At 38.1% G+C, this 24,804-nt stretch overlaps 1 protein-coding gene and 1 pseudogene across 1 annotated transcript in view; both read right to left on the bottom strand.

Moving 5' to 3' along the window:
• The window catches only part of TRUB1 (TruB pseudouridine synthase family member 1), a 38,795-nt gene extending 14,596 nt beyond the window's left edge, over positions 1 to 24,199 (bottom strand). Inside the window, exons 1-4 of the mRNA XM_025994005.2 lie at positions 23,828 to 24,199; positions 19,968 to 20,066; positions 12,479 to 12,534; positions 3,696 to 3,777 (exon numbers count right to left, since the gene is read on the bottom strand). Of these exons, the coding sequence (XP_025849790.1) occupies positions 3,696 to 3,777; positions 12,479 to 12,534; positions 19,968 to 20,066; positions 23,828 to 24,104 (514 nt within the window). The 5' untranslated portion in view covers positions 24,105 to 24,199. The remainder of the gene's footprint in view (positions 1 to 3,695; positions 3,778 to 12,478; positions 12,535 to 19,967; positions 20,067 to 23,827) is intronic.
• LOC112916394 (small nuclear ribonucleoprotein-associated protein B-like) lies at positions 15,587 to 17,129 on the bottom strand (annotated as a pseudogene).
• Positions 24,200 to 24,804: the final 605 nt, after the last annotated feature.

The raw sequence follows: 24,804 nt of genomic DNA, 5'->3' as shown, positions 1-24,804 counted from the left end.
TGTATGCAGCCAAAGCACAGACCAAAGAGGAGCCACTCCCACTAGATATTAGCTACATCTACTCGAGAAGACCTTGGTAAGTTCCTATCTTGGGATCAGGAGGTTTGCAGTGTTTAGAACAGAGGATAAGCATAAGATACAACTTTTTTTTTTTTTTTCACATTTTTTTGCCTTCCAGTAGAAAAGCCACAAAAGAGACTGAAAAACCTATTCTTATTGCAGAAGCAGTCAGGCCTTCCCAGAAGCTTGGCCCACATCTAAGAGCCTGGGAAGCCATGGCCTTCGTATCCTGAGCTCAGTGAAGAGCAGATGAACACAATGAAGCCAAGTGTTCACAGAAATCCAAGCAACTGTGCCTGAGACTTCAGACCTAGATGTGGATGAGAAAAGAGCAGCAGAAGGTAGGAAGATGCTTTGCCTTTTGTATGACTTAGCTGCAGACATCTTTGCCATATTTCTATTGCCTGCCTTATTTATTCACACACTATGCTTTATTCTATGTGCCACATATTGTCCTAGACACCAAGAATATACTTAGGACTGAAAGAGACATGGTCTTGCCCCATAGCTTGGGGATTAACATGCGAATGTGTATTTATAAAAGGTGAAAAGTTTCTTAGGGATAAAGGAGGGTGACGTGAAAGAGAATAAAAGGAAGGGTCCTTTAAATATGGTTTGAGCTTTGAGTCTCCTGAGCCAGACTCATTTTTTTATTCTTCTGAGATTTCAGGTATCTGAAACAATGGCTAAAAATAGTGTTTGTCTAGATAGAACAAAAATGATGTAAGAGCATTCATTTACCATTTACTGCATCCTGTCTTAGTCACCATACCCATATGTCAGTTATCCTCAACAGGTCAATTAAGAACTGCATTTTTTTATTGTTACCACTAGTGACCAGGTAGGGTGGCAACACCAGCAGCATTTCATAGTTGAGGACCAGAAATGCTGGGTGTCCTACAATTTGAAGGATGGGATAGCACGATGAAGTGTTCTGTGTGCCTCATAACTTCTGGATGTCTGCCAGATATTCATGTGGGTTTATAATCCCCTGAGTCCAGAATCTAAGGCCATTTTCCATTTAAACACAAAGTATTTTTTGTGCTGTTTTCCATATACTGAATTTTCTAATACTGCATCACCAATACAACATACCTGCATCAGTCTGCCTTTGTACTTATGGCATTCACATTTGTTAAGTGTCAACATCTAACTACTAAGTTATAACTTTTAGTGCAGTAATAGTCAGGCATTTACATAGCAACACACTTATTTCATTAGAAAATCCTTAATTTGTTCCTTATATTGTTTATTGTATTTTAGTGACTTTTTCCCTAATGTGTAGGTAGGAGAGAATATCTCTGAATTTTAGTTCAAGACAGTGAAGAAGCATTGTAAAATATTGATTAGAGGTCTCGGTATTGGGTCTTAGAGAGTTGAGAACATAGGTCCTAGTTCTCCATTAGACAGAAGCTCCTTAAGGATACAGGTTAGGTCTCATACTTATTAATCTTCCCCTTGGTACCTGCTATAGCAGTTGAAATCAATGACCAACATTTGTTAATTTACTAAAGTTACATAGAAAACTCATGTTAATAAGCAAAATTCTCTGAGCTTTTACTTTTTGGAACTACAAACACTATTCAATAAACAATAAGGAGGTCTCCCTTCCCGGTCTGAAGAAAGTTACTTGGTTTCTCCATCACTTATTTCAACATATAATACGATGATTTTAATAAACTAAGTTTTCTTTAAAGTAAGGTTACAATTTGCACAATACAGAATTTTTTAAAATTCCAAAACGCCTATTAAGAGCAGGAAGGAAGGGAATGTTTAAATATAAGTGACTCCTGAACAAAGGCATTAAGGGGCACAGAACCCCCATAAAGTAAAAAATCCATATGTAACTTTTGACTCCCCCCAAAACTTAAATACTAATAGCCTGCCGTTGACTAAAAGCCTTGCCAATAACATAAACAGATGATTAACATGTATTTTGTATATTATATATATTTTTTATACTTTATTCTAACAGTAAAGTAAGCTAGAAAAAAGATGTTACTAAGAAAATCATAAGGAAAGGGCACCTGGGTGGCTCATTCAGTTAAGTGACTGACTCTTGATTTCACCTCAGGCCATGATCTCAGGGTCATGAGATTGAGCCCTGCATGGAGCTCTACACTCAGCTTGGAGTCTGCTTGGGATTCTTTCTCTCCTTCTGCCCCTCCCCCCGCCCACAAGCACACACTCTCTATATAAATAAAATCTTAAAAAAAAATCATAAGGAAAACACATTTACATTTTTAATACCATACTGTATTTGTTTTAAAAATTCATGCATAAGTGGACCCACACAAGAAAAATCTGTGCTATTCATGGGTCAACTGTGTATTTTCATCACCTTGGTCTTCTTCTAGTATCCCTACTCAGTAAATTATCATCACATAACCAACTTTAAAACCTAGAAACCTAGATCTTGGTTGATAATGTCCTCTCCCTCACTACTTTATCATATCAAGAAGTCTTACCAATTTTACTTCCTCACCATTCTTCTAATTATATAGGTACTGGCATATACTTTAGTATTTCTGGAAATCTCTGACATCCTCCAATTGTCCTATGCCTTTCTAATCTCTCAAAAGCTTTTTATTGAAAATTATGGTTGGGTTACTATTAAGTGAGGGTCTGCTATTATTTCTAATAATAATTTCAAAGCTAATTTAATATCTATTTTTTAACACCATAAATCAGTGATTTATCTTTTGATTATACTGCTTGATTAATCAACTAAGACACTAAGTTACATATAAATGTTAACAAGACAAGCAAAGCTACTATGACCAAGGAGAAGACTGGTCTTAGTACTAGGGCAATACGGAATATATATTAAGAACACTCAAAAAAAAAAAAAAAAAAAAAAGAAATAAGAACACTCAACACAAAAACATAGGAAAGCCAGATGTTGGACTGGCTAAATAAAAAGAGGTAACATTAAACATAGGCCAAAAAAACAAAACAATCCAAAACAACAACAACAAAAAAGCCTACAAAAATAATTCACAATTGATGACATAATAATGTAGGTGAACTGAATAATGTAGGTGAACTACAGAGAATGACAACCACTGTATTATGAATAGTATCACACCCTGACAGTTGCTAGGAAACCACTTCATTTATCTATCCTTACAGTAGTAAAAGAAGGAATGGTAGAAAAATCAAGGTGGGCCCCAGTGAGTTCTGTTTTACTTCCAGAGAAATAGCTATCCCTCTATCATGTTTTTTAAAATACACCAAAAGCACAGAAACAAGATTAGTTGTAAAGCACTAACCCTGATACACTTCAAAAGCTAAGAAATAATTGTTAAAAAAATAAGTAAATAAACAATGACAAGACACAGGTAAAATCCCTAATTCCTAGCTATATGTGTTTTTTTGGCAAGAGAATTCTTTGGAAGAACTCTGAATATTAAAACAATTGATCAGAAGAAAAGAGGCAGTTATGATAAATCTTTTTTAACAAACTCATACCAAGTAAGTAAAAATGTGGTAACTTGCAATCCTATTAACCCAAGGAAATATACTAAAAACTGTAACAATCACTGTTAATATTCAGGAAGAGATTTCAAAATTCCGATTTCACAGAAACTTTCTCTAAATGTTAAAAAGAGAACTACATTAGATGAACATCATACCGTAAGGTTTTTCTTCTGTTACTTTCCCAGTAGAGTCTAGTGTGTCAGTAGCTTTCCCCAGTTCTCCAATGGCAATATACCTCTAGAGGAAGAGAAGCAAACAAGAAAAATAGGTCATAAGGTAAAGGAAAACTGTTATAGATGTCTAAAAGTTTTTACAGAATTTTACTAATACTGCCAACTTGACACAAAATAAAGGCAAAAATAAGAGACTGCAGCTGTTTTATTAATTTTTGATATGTAGTAAGTGAGGAGCACTCACAAACTTCCCACACCAGCCAACATGACAAAGAAAAGCCTTATTTTATTGACAATTATGACTTATAAACACAGTTATTACAAAGGAATTTCTTTTTTTTTTAAAAAAGATTTTATTTATTTGTTCATGAGAGAGGCAGAGGGAGAAGCAGGCTCCCTGGTGGCGGCCTAATGTGGAACTCGATCCCAGGACCCTGGGATCACAACCTGAGCCAAAGGCAGACACTCAATCACTGAGCCACCCAGGCGTCCCACAAAGAAATTTCTAAAACCAGTTTTATACTAGGCAGTTTTGATTCTGAAGGAAAAATTCAAATATACTTATGAAGTTCAAAGAATGGTACAATAAATCTCTAAATGGCCATCATAGCATTCAACAATCTTACCACCCACATAATTAAAATTAATTTAAAAATAAATAAATTTACTATTTCTTACATGAAATACTAAGACTAATTTCATTAACTTGATTAGATAATTTAACAAAAGCTAAATATATTGAAAGTGAGTCAAACTAGCACAGAAGAGGTACTGTACTTAATAGTACATGTGTTTTCTTAATAAAGAGAAATAGCTACTTCTTCAGTTCTCTGAAAGGAAAAAAGTCACTTCTAAGAACTGATCATTTATTCATAAGCGAAGAATTAGAGCATTCATAGTTAACCAAGGACTATTTTACTTCGTGCCTCAGGGCACACTTGTGTAATATATTCTTTTTTTTTTTTTCAAGATTTATTTTTTTGAGAGAATGAACACACACAGGTGGGGAGAGGAGCAGATTCCCTGCTGCTGAGCACAGAGCTCAATGTGGGGCTCAATCTCAAGACCCTAAGATCATGACCTGGGCTGAAATCATGAATCCAACGCTCAAATGACTGAGCCTCACCCAGGTGCCCCTCAAAATAATTTTTTTAAACAATGGAAAACAGGAGGGAATGTTCCAATGTTTTTGAATTAACTTTTAAGAATTTCATTGGTATTGTCAGAGAAAGACAAATACCATATGATTTCACTCATGTAGAATTTAAGAAACAAAACAAATGAACAAAGTAAAAAGAGACAAACCAAGAAACAGACTCTTAACTAGAAAGGACAAACTGAAGGTGACTAGAGGGGAGTTGGGTGGGAGGATGGAAGAAATGGGTGATGGGGATTCAGAGTAAACTTGTGATGAGCACTGAGTATGTACAGAATTGCTGAATTACTATATTGTCCACATGAAACTAATATAACACTATATGTTAACTGTAATGGAATTAAAATAGAATTTTAAAAGTTCCCTGCAAAATTCCATTAGTATTAAAAATTAGTTTCTTGTAACTAAACATTCAGTCTCCTTACTCAAGATGCTCCATTCCTGCCTCCATATTTTGGAACAATCGAGCAGGATTAAGCATACTATGGAGAGAAGTACAAACAGCAGGGTGAATAGGAAGAGTGTGGACTCAAAGGTTTGAATCCTGACTCCATCACATGAGTAAAGTAGGTTAAGGCAGTCTTTCCTGCTGGATCCTTGTTGTCCTTATCTTAAGACAGAGATGATGATAGTACCTCAGGAGGGCAGAGTTGAGAACAACAGTACCTGGCCATGGTAAGCAACACTGAACAATACTATTATCATCATTATTATTTTTTAAAAAAATACAGAAAGACTCACAGTAACAGTGGTTAGAGTAACTCAGCTAGTTATAGTGACTTTCCAAGTTATAGTGACTTTGCCTTAATCATCTGTCTCATTGCATGAGAAAAAACATGCAATCATGTTTACTGTACCTTGGAAATGTATGAGCTATTCTATGTAACAAGTTTTAACCAGGAACCTTTTAATCTTGGAACATGCTTTCTGTGTGCAATGCTCATTTTAGTCTCTCGACTTCAGGGGTTCTTGCACATGTACTTCCCTAGCCTTGAGCTTCCTCTCTTCTCTAAGAATCAAATCCTACACCCTGTTCATCTTTCAAAACCACCCTATTAATTCATCTCAACTTCCAAACACCTCCTGCCAGAATAGTTGAGTAGGTGCCCAATATAAGTTCCTTACATAAGAATGAAAGCCTGTATCAAACCCACATCACGTATTCATTCATTCACTAGTGTGTTCATTCAATCAAGTTTCTTAAGGACTGTGAATGTACAAAGTACATTCTAGGAGGTGCTTGTGAGAAAGATAAATATTGATCCTTATCTTCTCCAATTATAAACTGTTAGCTTGGATTTCGCACTGCTCTTCTATTGTTTCTTACTAGATGGAAACACAGTATAGCTACTTAATAAAAAGTTGTGGATAGAATTATATCCATGTTGGGGAAGTTCTTATCTGTGCAATTTTCCACATTTCACCATAGTTTGGGACATGAAATTGTATCCACCAAGTTTCAAATCCTTTCAGGTTCTGCGCTCACAACTGTGAGCTACATGCTGGATTCTTCTTAAGGGAAATAATACCTAAATAGCAATTCTCAGACATTGTGGTTTTAGACCCCTATATACACCTGAAATTTATTTAGAAACCTTAGCAGCACAAGTTTTTTTTCATGAGGTTTATCTGTTGATACTTATCTGTTAGAAATTAAAACTCAAAAATGTGTAAAACACTGATACACATGCACACATCCCATTAACTATCAGAGCCATGCTATCAACCAGGTAACCTCTGAAAAACTCCACAATATGCTTATCAGATTGCAAAGCTATGAAAACAGTTTTGACTTCAACGGACCCCTCAAAAGCCTCAGAAGTCCCTGGACCATACTTTGTGAGAAATACAAAGGACTACTGATCTAAATCATAGCTGTTTTCTAGATCTCCCTTGTCTTGGCATCTAGTGATAATTTTTAAATTCTAGTCAATGGTCCACAAGCTACTAAGAAAAATCCACCCAGATAGGTAAGCCTCCAAGAGAAACAAAACCTCACCACCAAGAAGATATGGGTTAAAGGAAAAAAAAAAACATGGGAATACACACACACACACACATGCTACCATTTTATCCTGTGGGGTCTAAAGTATTTCTGTTTACTGTCCTAAATTCTACAGAGATGGGTTGCATACCTGGTAATTCTGAATTCTATTAAGGTATTCACTACAACATAATTTAACTACAACAAAACAAAAAGAGGTTCTACAGAATTCTTAAAGAAGTTTCCGGTGAACTGTGTGCTCTTTGGGATTCATAGTTTCTCTCTGATACTAGTAGTATGTACTCTCTACTTCACTCATCTTTAAGCTCCCTGAACTCCTGAGCAAGCTCAACAGCTCTAAGAGCAAACTGAATTCTGTACTCTTCAGTATAAAGGAAAATGTTTTTATATTACAGAAAGATACATAATCATCTTCATCTCAACTAGGCAACTGCTTTTTCCAAGATTTGATTTGAAAGCTTGTGATTCAGAGTTTCACAAACAAAGGAATATTATTTACAACTAGGAAGAACCTTTTTTTTTAAACTTACCAAACCAAGACCACGTGACCTCGAATGTCTTCATTAAAAAGGAACTCTTTACAGATAGTAAGTGTAAGCCCTTCAAATTTTCAATATAGTACTTATGAAATGTATGAATATTAATAGAGTATAAAGACAAGGTACAAATTGGACTAGCCTCTGGAGAAAATGACAGAAATGTGCAAGTCCTGGAGAGTTGGCTTATATTTCACAGGAGTAATATTCAAGTCCCATTTCAGAGTTGACATTGACTGGTTAACTTAAAAATGCTACTGTATACTTGGTGGAAGGTTCAATGGGAGGGATACAAAGCTGCTTTCTGAGGAAATGTTGGCTTTGCCTACAGGTACCATTTTAGTTTATTTCCACAGAGAGAGGGGAGTAGCCTTACATCTGGAAAATGCTATTAGTCTTTATATGGCATCAGTGATTTCATAACAGGGCATCAACCCTCCATCTGCTCATGTGGTTTCTAAAGCACATATAAGTAACTGACTTTAATCAGCAATATAGGAAAGTAATAAAGGTAGCACTACAAAACCTCATCAAAGTTTGTTACTTCTAAGGACATCTGCTATCCATCTTCTGCTCAGTGATTAGTGCAAAGTCTAATTTAGAGAGGCTAGTAGAGGGACCATGCAACCACTGCCGCCTTCTAGGAATTTAGATCAAGTTAGGCCAAAGGGACACATTAGCCTAACTTCTCTCAGAATTATCTTACCTAATACATCTTTAAAAAAAAAAAAAATATATATATATATATATATATATATATGTTATCACTTGCTTTCCTTTGCTGCTGGTGTGTTTTTTTATTTTAATTTTTTTAAAAGATTTTATTTATTTATTCATGAGAGACACAGAGAGAGAGGGGCAGAGACATATGCAGAGAGAGAAGCAGGCTCCATGCAGGGAGCCTGATGTGGGACTCGATCCCGGGACTCCAGGATTACACCCTGGGCCAAAGGCAGGCACTCAACTGCTGAGCCACCCAGGTGTCCCTTACCCAATACACCTTATTTAGATCCACTTCTGTATCTGTTGTAAAACTATTTTTGAGAACCACTGTCTGTCATGCAATATCCCTCACGGTAAGAAATTTCTTCCTCACTTTAATGCCCAAAGAAACTTTGCTGCTTAAAGAAATGACAGGTAATGCTTCCTGCTTCTCATGAGTACCATGTTTTGCCTCGGCTACCAGAAATTACAGATATGAAAAAGAAATGAAATTAATTGTGCTCAAGATTTCTAACAGAACTTGCTTAGATAAAATAAATGTCAGTGTCTATGGCATATGTAGTAAGAGAGATCCAATAGGCCTAGAGATCTGGGAATACATGAAACCCTTGGCAACAGTAATATTACTGATCCTTGAATAATATACGTTTGAACTATGTGGGTCCACTTATATGCAATTTTTTATTGTATAGCACTGTATATATTTTCTCTGCCTTATGATTTTCTTAATATCACTTCCTTTTATCCAGTTTACTTTAAGAATACAGTATAAAATACAAATAACATACAAAGTATATATTAATCGACTCCTTATGATGTAATGCTTCTGGTCAACAGTAGGCTACTGGTACTTAAACTTTTAGGAAATCAAAGTTATATGGTGATTTTTGACTATGTAGGGAGTCAGTACCCCTAATCCCTGCATTGTTCAAGGGTCAACAGTTAAGAGGATTTATCAATCAACTTCTGTACACATGGTATTATACAGAAAACCTAGATGCTTTTTATACACATTATATATACATGTAATCCAAAAGAGCACACAGTGAAAAAAAATGACTCAAGAGAAACATGTTCATTGGCAAAACAAAAAGTACTACAAGACAGGAGAGGAAGTAATGAAGAACACAGAGAGGGACTCTTGATCACACACTGATGTGAATCAGAAGGAAGGCAAGAAAGGAGGTGAGCAGTTTCAATGGTCTCTGGTCTTCAAAGAATAAGAGCAAAATAATCTGATGGCATAAAAATTTTATTTAAAAAGTCACTCATTAATTGACAGTGGCTGTATGAAGTGGCATTATACTGAAATGAATTCTAAGGATATTTCTTGATTCAGCAGGAAAGAGTGTTAGGCCGTGTTCAATTAGCAATGTCTCTAATCAGGACTGGATGGTAAAGGAAAGATGTACTGTGATACGGCTGTAATGTGAACATCAAATATCTGCCATCCAACAGCTAAATAATTCTACTCTTGAGGCAACTCCACCCTATACATACTGTAAGTCTAATTTTTCTAGTAGCATTGTAATGAAAATAAAATTTGGTTGTAAAAGTATAAAGTAGAAAAGAGCAAACATTAGGGCCAATGGTAGGTCTGTGCCTAGTTAAGAGGCTGCAATTTTTCTTTTTTTTTTTTTTTTAAGATTTTATTTACTAATGAGAGACACAGAATGAGAGGCAGAGACAAAAGGCAGAGGGAGAAGCTTGTTCCCCCCACAGGGAGGCCATTGTGGGATTGGATCTCAGGGCCCCAGGATCATGCCCTAAGCCCAAGGCAGATGCTCAACCCCTGAACCACCCAGGCATCCCTAATTTTTCTTAATGAAGTAGAAGGAAAAATATCAAGGGTACATTGTACACAGGGTTAGGGCTGTTTGATGAAATTTTTGTTTGTTTTTTTAAGATTTTATTTGAGAGAGAGAGTGCACATGTGCATATGAGCTGGGGGGAGGGGCAAAGGGAGAAGGAAAAGCAGACTCCCCATTAAGCAGGGAGGTCTATACCAGGTTCATCCCAAGACCCTGGGGTCATGATCTGAGCCAAAGGCAGACCCTTAACCAACTGAGCTGCTCAAGTGCCCCTGAAATTTTTGTTTTTTAGACATGTATGTGTATATAGGATCACAATGTAAAATTAATTTCTCACTATAGGCCTTGGTCAAAAAAATTTTGAAAGCAATCTCAAAGATTCACTCCAGTGCTAAAGACAAAATCTATTTTTAAAAATTCATAAAAAAATTTTAACTGCTTTTGGTAAAAATGTAATATTCCACATACTTAAATTTAAATGACTTAATTTTTAACAGATACCTAATCTAAAATTAAAAGTGTAAGAAAAAGAAATAGCTAACAAGATAAAAATGGCTATTTTTGAAATGTGAAGCACCCAAGAACTAGGTTTCTGTAATTAGATGCACCTGGGATTTTCTATTTAGGATACAGTCATCCGAGGATCAGTGATTTCACTGTATGACATTCAGCTTTCCTAGCTGAATACCAAAATGGTTCATGATAAATAAAGCTTAAGCCAGAGCCAATGATGTATTCACATTTCCGGTCATATTTCTGGAAATATGCCTGGAATTTATATGTAAAACTTTTCAATAGTGTGTTGGATTTGTGGTTTTGGGAGAAGGGGAAAGGTGAATAATGAATATTCCAATGAATGCAACATCATTTATCTTGGAGTAAGAGAGCAAATCCTTAATGCAAATATAACCTTTTTGTTTTTATTATAAAAGCGATTTATTCATTGTAAAGATTTTGAAAAATACTAAATAATGTGAAAAAGAAACTAAATATCATCCATAATCCTGCATCAATATAACCACTGTCTATATTGTAGAGTTAAGAAACAAATATTAAGTAAATGGCAAAATCCTGTACCAGAGACAAAATCTAAATTACATGTGTAATTATTTAAGCAGAAGGTACAAATTAGCAAAACAGTCAAACTCTGTCATTTAACACAATTTTTGTATTAAAAAATTTTGATTTTTCAACACCAACATCTTAAGGATTACACAGCTAGACACACTGAAATTTTTCCATTTATCTAAGGTATAAAGATCCTTTCCAACTGAAAGACACAGGTTTCTATTCCAGTTGATAACTAAAATGGGATGTCAAAGACAATATGTTCTCGAGGGCTTTTTATTTTAAGAAAAGCTTACTTAGACCACTGCCACTCAAAGTGTGCTCCACGAGCCAGTATCCATGATGAGATAAGCTCAGAAAATGAGCGTGCTTAGAAACATATTTAGCAATTTGATGTTGCCAGAGCATTTAAATTCTATTTTATAAAAGTCATCAGTCTGCAATAAACTGGAAGGTTTTTTTTTAATGGTCTTTGACCATCTACATATTTTAAGAAACAATTTAGACAAATTCACTTTACAACTATTCATATCCCACTTAGAGTAAGGGTTTTAAAACAAATAAAAAGTCCAGGAACTTGCTAAAATTCTTCTCTACCTAGAGGCTTATTAATCTTCCTGCATAGGCATTTTCGCTGATCCCTAGCCCCAACTATTATAACCAGCATCTCACTGCTAATTAGAATACAGACAAGATTGTCTCTTTTAGAGCCACAAGAGACCCTAAAGGGGATCAAATCATTCTTCCTAAGGAAAAACGGAGAAGCCCATAGAGATTAACCCCTTTGACACACTGACCTCTGTTTCATGCTCCTTCTACCGTTGTGCTTTGCAGGAGGGTTCCCACTGAATGCCTGAAGCTACCCACAGATTTACAAACTCTCCCTGCCTCTATGTAAACCTTCCTCTCCCTACTCATCAAGTGCCTCAAAAAGTGTTTTTTGATTTAGCCAAGGTTACTCTCACAGATGAATGACATAACTTATCATCTCCTAGAAAGCTTCACTTGTCTTTAATAAACATTTTATAACTGTTGAACAAAGCAGTTTTTTTTTGTTTTTTGTTTTTTGTTTTTTTGCTGAAAAGTGTATGGGTTACAAATGGTATTGTTCTTTTTTTTTTAATGGTTTTGTTTTTATAAAAATTCCAAGGTTTAAAAAAAAATTCTACCAACAGAATTTATGATCTGTTAAGTTCTCTTTCATCTAAGAAATACATAAAAAGACAATATAATTTTTTAAAATTATAAGCACTGCAGAGTTTCTGATTCCATAAATCAATTTGTTTAAGAATTTCCAATTTATAGTTTCAATATTTTGAATCTCAGATATCATGACAGACCTAATTAATACTTGGAATAACACCTGTAAATGCAACATACACAGTTTTTTAATTGATTAAAATCCAAAACATAGGTCATTAAGAAAAATATTCAAGAGAAAATAAAAAGTATTCCAGTGTTCTTACCTTGGACCCTGACAACATACCGGTCAACATTTTTGTTCCCCTTCCAATTCCAACCACTATAAATCAAAGAAAGAGATATTATGACATTCTATTCTGAAAACTAGATTTTTGAATTATCTATATACTTTGGTCATAATTTCCTGGCACATGTAATAAAAAGTTGAATGAACATGTATTTAGCATAACAAGAGGGCTCCTATCACTCCTATCAGTTGAACTTGTCCTGTAACTTAGAAATTCTGAAGAGATGTGAGGGACACTTTCTTTTTTCTCACAAAGTGTTAAACACGAAAGAAACCTCAATCCAGACCACTACATATTGAAAAGTTTTAGAACAATCTCAGAGGAATCCCTGTAATCTTATATGAGGATCAGTGAAAAATACATGGTACAATTTAACCACAGTATGATAAACCCTTTTGATAGAGTTTATTATCAAACAAAGTAAAAGTCCTCATCATAGCTAATGAACCATTTACTGATGATCAGTGTCCAGCAGTATACAATCAAGAAAACAGAAACGTAACAGATCAACCAAACACTGAGGAAGAATACAGGGTAAAAGGAGAGCTTGGAGAATGTAAAGTCACACAGACTATACATTAAGTACAACACACAACCCATGTATTAAGTATCTCTTCAATTTCAAACATCATTTACCCTTACGACAACACATTTCCCCACATGAGGATGAAAGTTTATAATCATTTCTTCAGTTAACAGAAAGCAAATTTTTATAGTAATTGAAGTATTTCTCATCCATGGGTATAATTTTGTAAAACAACACAGTATAAACACCACAATTCAGAAATTACAAGAAAAAAAAAAACAAGAAATGATTGAGCAGCTGAAAGAATTATCATGAATATTTATAGCAGATATCATTCATTGAGCTTACCATGTATCAAATTCTACTCTAAATGCTTTCCATTTATTAGCTCATTTAATCCTTATAACAAGCCTAAAAAATAATACCTATTTTAAAGATGAGAAAACTGAGAGAGACTAAGAACTTTGCCCAGCATCTCACAACTAGTATATGGTGGAGTTAAAATTCAGACCAGGCTGTCTAATAGTAGACCCCTCTTCCTTTTCATCCTTCCACCACCTTACTCATCTAGGCTTTTTTCCACTGCCATAAGCCTAAATTAGCCTAAATCACTACCAACCTGACTGTTCTACATTCTATCCCTTTCTCTTCCAATTCATACCATTTTATAACCATTTCTGATTATCTGTACTGCACACTACAAAGCAGTACAGTCTTCAATAAGGTCCCAATGACCACAGAACCAACTCTTTACTGTTCAAAATCCATCCTGTGAAATCCAGCTCAAATCTCAACCCCTACATAAAGCCATCCCAAACCCTCTCTAAGCTTCTATGATAGATCATATTAGTTCAAAGACTAAGATAAAAAATTGCCTTTAGTATCCTCTGTTGAGCATCATATTATGTAAATGATAGCTGCTGCTGTCCAGGGAAAACTCTGTATAATAATAACAAAGATCTAATGCAATTTCATCCCAGCCTTGGGCAGCCCAGATGGCTCAGTGGTTTAGCGCCGCCTTCAGCCCAGGGCGTGATCCTGGAGACCAGGATCGAGTCCCACATCAGGCTCCCTGCAGGGAGCTTGCCTCTCCCTCTCTGCCTGTGTCTCTGCCTCTCTGTCTCTCTGTGTGTGTGTGTGTTTGTGTGTGTGTGTGTGTCTCATAAATAAATAAAAATCTAAAAAAAAAAAAAAAAAAAGAATCCCCAGTCAATATTTCTGGAGCAGCTACTATGCACACAGTCCCAAGAACAATACTTTTCATGGAACAGAACATTTCCTGATTTGAAAGAGTTTATAATCTCACAGGGAAAATAAAATATAGATAAGGGAAATTACAAGTGCTCAAAATACATGCTGCATGAATCAATGAGTAAATAATGCTAAATACCAATAAGATAGTATATGATTAAGAGTCCAAATGAACACAGAATTGCTGTAGGAGGTCAAAGAAGGGAGTACTCTGAACCACTAGAGGCCAGGTAATGCTTCATTCAAGCATTTCAAACAGAGCTTGAGATAGGCTTTAAAGGAGGTTTAGAATTTGAAATAGAGAAGAGAAAAGCATGTTCTAAAAAAGCAACAAACTGCATAGATTCTCAGGATGAGCATAGTGGGTTTATCAACCAGAGTACAGGTGTCTTAGAATAGACTGACATGTTTGACTTTATCATGGTTGGAATGCTGATTTCTCTGCTAGGTCAGTGATGCAGAATGACAGTTTGAAATAGAAGGCATTTTAAAGTTACCCAACTTAACTTTCTCATTTTATATCCAAGAAAACCAAGGCCCATTGAAGTTAGGTGATTAGTGAAAACAGAATTCTAGGAAGTCTACTACAAAAGTGGTATGTAGAAAGATTATCTGGAGTTGAGGCCCACCCAACCAGTAGCTTTTCATTCAAGGGACAGTTTATTTGACAGAATTTTTACTCAGGTTTTTCTCAATCATTCAACATTCAATCACAACATTTTATTCAGTACTTATTATACAGGCACAGGAACAAGTAAGACCTGGTTTCAGCCCTTCTGTGAGTTAACAAAAGAAAGAATAGAATGTAAAGTTTTACATTAACATAAAAAAGCAAGGTGCACAGGCTGTATAGGAAGAGAGTGTTTCCACCAAATCTGGAGAGGTCAGTAGGATTTCTAATAATAAAGAGATGAGCAGTTTGTCCAAAAGAAAGGCATGAGCAGAGACACAACACTTTGAAAAGTGGGAAGAATTGAGAGCATGAATGAATAACAGGATTTGCCATGCACCGTCTCACAATTATTTATTTATTTATTTTAAAGATTTTATTTATTTATTCATGAGGGGAGAGAGAGAGAGAGAGAGAGAGAGAGAGAGAGAGAGAGAGAGAGGCAGAGACACAGGGAAAGAGAAGCAGACTCCTTGCAGGGAGCCTGATGTGGGACTCGATCCTGGGTCTCCAGGATCACACCCTGGGCTGAAGGCGGCACTAAACCACTGAGCCACCCGGGCTGCCCTATTTATTTATATTTTAATATTCTTTTTTTTTTAAGATTTTATTTATCTATTCATAAGAGGCAGAGAGAGAGAGGCAGAGACACAGGCAGAGGGAGAAGCAGGCTCCATGCAGGGAGCCCAATGTGGGACTTGATCCCGGGTCTCCAGGATCACTGAGCCACCGGGGCTGCCCCATATTTTAATATTCTTAAGAGTTTATTATAAATCAGTTTCACAGGCGACAAGGAAATAAAAGGACTATGCACAGCCTGACAGGAAACAGACAAGGAGCTGAGGAGGGCCAAGATGAGTCTAAGGCCTTGGTGAGCGCATTTCTGGGGGAGGGGGCCCTAAAAGGGAAACCAGACAATCCTGTGAGACTCTGAGAACAACAGCATAACAAACATGTCTGTGGTAATCGGGCCCACGCCTCTGTGGAGCTACTTCCATAACTCTGTGGGCCAAGGGTCAAAGGAGGCCTCGCATGCCCGGGGAAGGGGGCTGCATCCCTGGCAGGAACATGCCCATCCCTATCGGAGTTCCTCGACTGGGAGGGATCCCCATCAGAGGGCCCATGGGAGGCCTCATGCGGGGTGGTGGGCCCATCATGCCTGGAGGCGGGGTTCCCCGGCCCATAGGTGGGGGAGGACTCCCAAGGCCGGGTGGGTACTGGGTCGGGGCCTCTGCAATGCTGGCTGTGGTAGCAGCTGCAGCAGCAGCCACAGTGCCTCTTCCCTGCAGGGTCATCACCTGCTGGGATGGCCCATCAACCCCTCCGACTGGCCCTCAAGTCCTGCAGGAGCCTGGGGCATTGGAACACCAGCTGGAATTCCTCTGCCAGCAGCCCTGCCGATCCCTGGGTCCCCAGCAGCTCCAGCAAGTGGCACTTCAGCAATGCCAGTATCTTTGGGAGGAGGTCCCTCTACCATCATCGAGACCAGGTTCTCCCCCCGAAGCAGCACCAGACCGAGGACTTGCTTCTCTTCTCTTTCTGCTTGTTTTGACTTCTTTGGCTTGATCTTCCTGAACTCATCACAGTCACAGAGAATCAAATTCATATGCTTGTCAAAAGCCTTGAAGGTGCCAATGAAGATCCGGCCATCTTGTAGGATGCACCTCATCCTATAATCGATGTGTTGCAGCATCTTGCTGCTCTTTCCCACAGTCATGGTGGTGGTTCTGATGGCTCCAATTCCCCTCACAATATCACTCTCTTTCTCCATCTCCCAAATTTTCTGTGCTTAAATATTTCTCTGTAAAAAACTGTCTCCAAACCTATCCAAATGCCCCAGTATTCTATTCTCAAATCATAAGACAGACTTTTTTTAAATGAGGAAAGCCACTTTGGAACAGGCAAGGGTACGATACATGTAATTCCAAAGCTTTTGCAGTTATAAGTTTCTATTGCCATTTACCTAATTCTCCAACACCCTTGCAATCATCTTGAAAGACGATTAATTCCATTAATAGAATTATAAACCCAAATTTCAGATTATATCTTAAATTGTCAGCTAAATTCTTAAATCTGTACCATTAATATTGCACAGGAAAACTCCAGCAAAAACAGTCTACATGTTGAAAGTAAAAGTATATTTTTTCGCACAGGTTCAGTTTTTTTTTTTTTTAAATGCCTTTATAAAGCACTTAACAGAGTATAGCATATATCTGTGTATTATAGATCTTTCATATTTCAATAAACCTACTGAGAGTTATAGTAGATATTACCCTTTCAAGAGATAAACAAGTGGAGATTCAGAGAGGTTATTTATAGATTTTCCCAGGCTGTATTTGGTAAATAAAGCAGCTAGTTCACAAACTCATGATGATTAGAACACAGTGTTTATTCTACGATACAGCAAAAATCAAATTCTAATGGTCTCCAGAACTACTAATTTAAATAACAAATACTCTTTATTCTGTGACAAAATACCTACATTTAAAAAAATTTTTTTCCTCATCAGGAACTACAGGTATTAGAAGAAAAATTAATAAATTTGACATATGCACAGATTATATCATCATAAAGTCCCTGGGTGATAAATACAAATTAAGCCTCCAAATAGGAAATTATTTCCAATGCATTTTCTTCCATCCATACAAATCTTAGTCAAATGCCAGGCTTTCATAAGACTAAAATGTAAATTTCAACAAAATCCCTTAGCTGTAGGGTAAAAAATAAACTTATTTATTCATCGCCTTGAATATCACTATTTTCTGCATACCAATGAATAAAAACCACTAGAAACTAATACAATTGGTCTATATGTAAATCAACAGCAGACCTTATCCTGTCTCCTCTTATATTTTTGGTGCTGTGCCTTGGAAAACAGTAGAACAGAATGGTTACCACAAATAGGCTTCAACTTAAGGACTGCTGAACTAATAAAAACTGAAGTCACTTTTAGGACCAATAGCAAAGAATACTGTGACTGCTAGGTAACCCTGCAACGGGCAGGGGAGGAGGGCAGGAGGCCCAGGTACTTGCCACACCAGGTTAGGGCAGAAGCTCTGGAACTGAGCAGATCTGGCTCAAAACCCTGACCCTGCTACAAACTATGACAATGCACTCTCTTTGAGTCTTCATTTCTTCTTCTGTAAGATTAGGAATAATAACACCTACCTTATAGATTTAAAAAGAAGACTTAAGTATATAAGTTATGCATGTCCTAATTGAAAGACTTCACACTTAGCAAGTTGCTCATTAAATGATTATCATTAGTTACAGTAGGAAACAATAACTTTAAGTTGTCAGAATTTGCCTATTCAAGTTCTCTAATTCTGGAAAATAGATTTCCTTGTGTTTTTTTTTTTTTTAACTTATTTAAATCTTCGGTAAAAATATTTTTCCTGTAATCAGTGCAAAATCAAACATTATTTCTAACTTTCTTGAAAAACAGAATTTTCTTCACCAACATTATCCTTTTCTTCCAAATAAGCACTCATTTCCTTTGGATAGCTTAGACCAGGTTTGTATCTAATGTTTGTACCAAATTTTTTTAGCGCTAATGAAATGGATTGGACACTGTAGCACAGTATTTTATAAACCATGAATCACAACCTATTAGAGCATCATGAAATCAACTTAGTGGATTATCAACATTAAAAAAAATGAAATAGAATAAATTACCAAACACCAGACCATGTAAAAAGTACGTATTGTCCTACAGAAGTTTGTTTCTAGGATGTGGAAACAAGAAACCCAACATATGTATTTCTGAGACTATGGATAGAGTTATATAAAAAGATTGTAAAACATACCCTAGCCTTTGGATACACACTTTAGCAATCTGCAAACTTTAGAACCTCTACCAGAGGCAAAGAAAAAGAAGAAAAAGAGAAGAAGAAGAAGAAGAAGAAGAAGAAGAAGAAGAAGAAGAAGAAGAAGAAAGAAGAAGAAAGAAGAAGAAGAAAGAAGAAGAAGAAGAAGAAGAAGGAGGAGGAGGAGGAGGAGGAGGAGGAGGAGGAGGAGGAGAACAGGAGGAGGAGGAGGAGGAAGAAAGAGGAGGGAGGAGGAGGAAGAAAGAGGAGGGAGGAGGAGGGAGGAAGAGAAGAAAAAAGGATAAATGCTTTTTCATCCTGTCAATCAATTCCACCAATCTGCCTCCACAAGCAATAATGCTCACTATATCTTCAAAAGAAAGTGTTACTTTCTCTCAGGAACCATACGGCTCACTTTCTCAAGAGGGCTGATCTCAGAGATTAAATTTGATATAGGCAAAAATAAGAGTCAAATATCTTGTCAGGAATCCCTAACACCAAGATTCATACACAGTGAAGACTTACCACAGTGACATAGTAATGTTACATAGCAAGATCATAATGGAAAAAACCCCAGTGAAATCCACTTATTTTCTTATTTTCTCTTCTCCTATGACAGAGGAACTTGAGCATGCTCCTTTCTCTAAAATGTAAAAAGCAGCAACACATGGGCAATGCTCCTACTCAGGAAGTCCATCAGAAATTCAGTTCTCAAAGCTCCTAATTGGAGAGGCTGAAGATGATTACCCAGGCACACCTGCCTAAGTGGGACAAAATTTCAGACTTCTAAAAGGAAGGCAGGTGGTCACCATACACCACACTGTTCACACCAAGAGCCAAGGCACAGCAAACCAGTCAACAGATAGAGAAGGGTGGGATCACTCTCAAAATCCAAGTTTCCAGATGCCTGCCAAGGGCAAGCCATGCAAGCAGGCCTTTCTAAAAATAGTGATTTCAGACCTACTGCATTAACTCTTTTCTTTACAGATACAAACCCTTTTTCAAAGCCCTATCTACACACACAAGTGACTATTTCTAATAGCTTTGTATACCTTGTACCATTCTAAGGGCTTTTTTAGAAGATGGCATTATAAATCCATGGAGATTTGAAATACTCCAAAGCAGACTGAAAACAGCATGGCTTTATCTGTTCTCAATATTTCTTTCTATAATACGTGATAGTTACATCAAGCTTCTATTCATATTTCTTACCCAGAACTCCTCGGGCTGCACTGTCTAGTGTCCCTCCATGTCCAATTTTCAAAGTCTGCTTTTTCCTTTTGGTCCATTCTGGAGAAGGCATTCCAGCTTCTATAAAAGTAATTGGGATGAGAAATGGCAATTAGTAGACAAATGAAGTAAGATCTCCATAAATATAGGGGGGAGGGATGGAATATTCAAAACAAAAAATATTGTACAAAGTTAACAGATTAAGATAACATTACTAGCAAAGAACAGACTTAAAAATGTGCAGACACTCCCTAAATTACAAAGAAATAGTATTCCAAAATTAGTTGTTTAGAAACTAGAATTCATTTTCTAACAGGAAAAAAAAAAAGTTTTTTTACACATTGAGCAAATACCTAGGCTAGCCCTGAAAACCCTAAAAATTCCTAGTAGTAGTGGATGTCAGGGAATAATGAAAAGAAGTTAGTTTTTATATAGGCAGCTAGTTTTAAAAGTTCTTGATTTCATTTCTAATTCTCTATTTCCTGGTATTCTTTGCTGGTACCCCCCAGCTACCTAATGTCAGGAGTACCTCTCACAAGGCTACTTCTAAGAACACGAAGTTCCCAAACTATCTATTTTTGTTGCCCTTCTCTCCAAATCAAAACCCTCAATTCCTTCAGAAAGCTAAGCTTAACAAAAGGTTATGTGGGAAGTAGGCAACAGTTAAATTGCCTCTTAAACTCTGAAGGATTTAAATTAAAAAAGAAAAGAAAATCCTAATCTGGACCATCTCATCTTCCTATTGTAAAGATCAACTGAAATAGTTATCTGAAAGTGCTTTGGAAATTACAAGGCACTCTGACCATAAGTTATTATTAATATCATTATTACTGTTAAATATATATCTATACATTGACATAATATTGGCTACTGAACTTCAAATGAGAAAGGAGAGAACAGTTTTATTCTATTGATCTACATCTCCCAAGCCCACCAAACTTCCCTTATAACCACTGACACGGAGAAGATAAAAAAACAGAGCAAAAGAAAATGAAAAGAGAGGACAAAGGAAAGAAGGGAAGCAAAGCAATAATGGAGAAGCCAGAATAGATGACCAAAAGGATGTGCTGGGTTGCCTGGCCCAACCACATAATTACAGAACACAGTCTGTCTGGAACTCAGTCCTAATGCCACTCTCTAATTATATCACCATGCTGGGAAGGGCACGGCTGTCTGCTTTAGCACAAGCCCTAAGGACAGGCCCAGGCTTCAAACCCTTCACCTTTCACTTGCAATTCATTATGGATCTCTCATCTATAAATTTATAGAAAACTTTTGGAGAACTCTCTGTATTTTTCACCTTGACACTTCTTAGAGGATGAAGGCCCACAAATTTACTTTGCCCCTTTGCGTCCAAATTGACCTCTTTCTAGTTCAAAGACATACCTACCACCTCTACTACAATGGAAATGTAATGTAATGTAATCTGTAAATGTAATGTAAATGTAAATGTAATGTAATCTGGCTCACCCTATTGGTAACATTTATGGAAGAATATTTCTTAACGTCTTTTCTAGCTACAAAATTCTGATGTTTTGGGCCTTGAAGGATTCCTATAGACAAAAAAGGGCGAGGATTTTTAGCACAACATGAACCAATATAGGGGGAGGCCAGAAGTGTTAATGGAGGCTATGACCATTAATAAGAATGGCTTTGGTCAGTGGGTGTCAAACCTCACTGGCATCAGAATGTGCGGCTTTGTAATTTGTATCTTTTACAAGAATTACCTTCCAAGGTAATTCTAACAGCTGGTTACAATGGCATTTGAGAAAGCCTGGTCCAGCTAACATGAATATAGAATAGACCAATGAAAGCAATACAGAAATGGAGTAATGAGAACGTCTGCATCTGGGTGAGAGGCTTCTAGAGGATGGCCTAGCAACACAGCCTTGAAACAATGTTTTAACCAAGTTTCAACAAGAAACTTCAACAGCACATCAGCTGTTAGAGGCAGATGAACCAGAAGGCCAGGCTATGTCTTTGATCCTATCAGAAACCTATCTGAGAGAAAGAATGGTAATCATTACTTTGAGGATCAAAAAAGCTGTAGTTTAGCTAACAAATCAAGCCAAACGAAAGCAATTCTATATAGGAAACAACTCTGATGACACCACAAAGCTTGGTCTTAATTCAATTCTTCCCTTCAACATCCCTTATATGACCCATACTTATACGTAACAAAGTATAAGGAAAACGTAACAAAAGAACAAGTAGATATAATACTGGAATTAAACATCTGCAAGAGTGTGCCTATTGCCCATGAAACATTAGAATCTGTACTGCTTCCATTTTATTCAACAAATTCCTATAATTTGCTCTCGCATTAAAAAAAAAAAAAGTATAAAGTTTGCCAAGGCACACTAAACAATGTAAAAAATAAAATTCCTGGGGTGCGGGGTGGGGGGGGCGCTCAGTCTGTTAAGTGGCTAACTCTTGATTTGGGCTCAGGTCAGGATCTCAGGATGTTGAGATCAAGTCCTGCTTGCAGCCAGGCGCTCAGCGGAGGAGTCTGCTTGAGATTCCCTCCCTCTCCTTCTGCCTCTTCCCCCTGCTTATGTGCTCCCTCGCTTGCTCTCAAATAAATAAATAAATCATTAAAGAAGGAAGAGGAGGAGAGGGAGTGGGAGGAGGGAAAGGAGGACAAGAGGGAGGGGAAGGAGAGGGAGAAGGGGGAGGAGGGGAAGGGGGAGTAGGAGGAAGAAGAGAAGGGGAGGAGGGGGAGGGAAAGGAGGACAAGGGGGAGGAGAAGGGGGAGGAGGGAGGGGGAGGAAGAAATTTCCTTTACTGTTTTTCAACAGGAAGACAAGCCAGGGCCAAATTCAAGAGGGTTCTGAATATGCAGCTAAATGGTTTTATCACCAATGTCTGCAGAAATTTCTGCTATGAGCTCAGTCAAGAGAAAAGATAGTATCTTTCATCTTCACATCTCTACATAGATTTGGCTTCTTGTAGGTGTCCAAAAATAAATAAATAAATAATAAAATAAAATAAAAATAAATAAAATAAAATAAAATAAAGGTTCCTTGATGCCACTGCCTGAAATACTCTACCGGGCTGACGAACTGAGAGATTCTTCAGGCTTTTCTAATATTCCCCCGGTGTACATGAAAAAAAGAAAAAAACAACAAAAAGAATGCTCTTAGATTATACTTAGTGTTCCTCGAAATGTGGTCCACGGACCACTTACACCAGAATCACCTGAGGGGTGCAGATTAAACATGGTTTCCTAAAAAAAAGAGAAAAAAAAAAAAAAAAAACAACCACCAGAATCTCCCAATCCCAATCCCTGGCCCGGCAGCGGGAACCGACCTTTGCACAGGCGGGGGAAGGGGGGTGGGGGGCTCATGCCCGTTACGGGAAAACCACTGCATTAAAGTCTTGGTTACTTAAGTAATATCTGCATTTCCAAACTATTTTTAAGAATGCAGGTCTGGCGGGGGGGGGGGGGGGGGGGGGGGCGAGGCCAGGCTTCCTTCAGGAGGGGGTGCATCACCGTGAGCCAAATGCAAAGGCTCCCGGCGGCGGGGCTGCAGGCTCACCGCCTGCCCAAGGAAGGGGGCCTCTCTGTGTACGTGTGGGGGTCTTGTGCTTTGTTTTTTGTTCTTCCCTTGAGAACAACGGCCACCTAGGCTAGAGGAGTCCACGCCGGGGCAAGTCCAAGCCCGAGAGGCCCCGGGTTTCGGCCCAGAGCTACTCCGGGGCTCAGCCCTCCTTTCCCCTCCTTGGACTTCTTGAGCCACAAGCACGTTAAAAAAAAAAAAAAAAAAAAAGCCCATTGGCTCCCTGCGGCTTCCGCTGTCGCGGCCATCGCCTCGGCCTGGTCCCCACCCGGGCTGCAGTACCTGCCAGCAGCTTCTCCTTCAGCCGATTCAGCAGCTCGGCTGAAGTGGGCCCTTTGGGCTTGTGCACGGCGAACACGCCGCTCAGGGACAGCAGCTTAGTAGCCAGAGCGGCCTTGGAGACCCTGGCGTCGGGTCCGGTCCTGGCAGCGGCCGCGGCTGCAGCCGTCGCTGGGGAGGTGGCGGCCGTTGCGGCGGGTGTTCCTGCAGTTTCAGGGACCAGGGCTGTGTCTGTTTCCAAAGATGACGACGATACCACCGCCGCCTCGGTAGCTGCCATACTTTTGGAGCCCACACGTGGTCTGTATCTGGGGTCGCACTCTAGTGACGCAACAGGAGTGCGCCCGACCTCCCTCCATCTTTCCCATGCTTCGGAGCTGTGCCGCCGGGAGGGGCGGCCGCAGGGGCGTGTGGGAATTGTAGTCCACGGCCTTCTCCTGCGTGCTGAGATGGCAATGCCTTGCGAGGGCTCTGATGGAGTCATTTTCCTCCTGTAATCTTACCTGTCTCTTGGGTCGGGTGAGTTCAGTACTGCAGGTGTAATTTGGAGTTCCAGTCCCAAACTCCTGAACCCAAACACGAAGTCTATGTGTATATATATTCGGCGGGCAGCCTCTTTACATCCCACTGCCCACCCACCTTCCAGAACTAAGAGGACCCAGCTTCCAAGAATAGAAAACTTAAAATACTGATTTTGCTGCGGTTTGTGAAGAATCATAGCTCCCTCAGTTCCCTGCTTGATTCGATCCATCGTGCCCTTGGATTCACGATTCAGAATTAAAATACACCTAAATGCAATTCACCATTTACCTGTTCACTGCTGTATCCCCACTGCCTCCCACACAGTAGGCACTTAACTAAATATTTCAGAACGAGTAAATTGATACGAGTTCTTCAAATTCCCAAAAGAAACTTCTAGGCCAAGCCAATACTAAATCACTTGGGGTTATTTTGATGCATTTCTGTCCTGTACAATAATG

This window comes from Vulpes vulpes, chromosome 15, assembly GCF_048418805.1.
Source record: "Vulpes vulpes isolate BD-2025 chromosome 15, VulVul3, whole genome shotgun sequence".
NCBI classification, from domain to species: Eukaryota; Metazoa; Chordata; class Mammalia; order Carnivora; family Canidae; genus Vulpes; species Vulpes vulpes.
The sequence above is the reverse complement of the archived record's forward strand: the minus strand, read 5'-3'. Positions and strand labels throughout refer to the sequence as shown.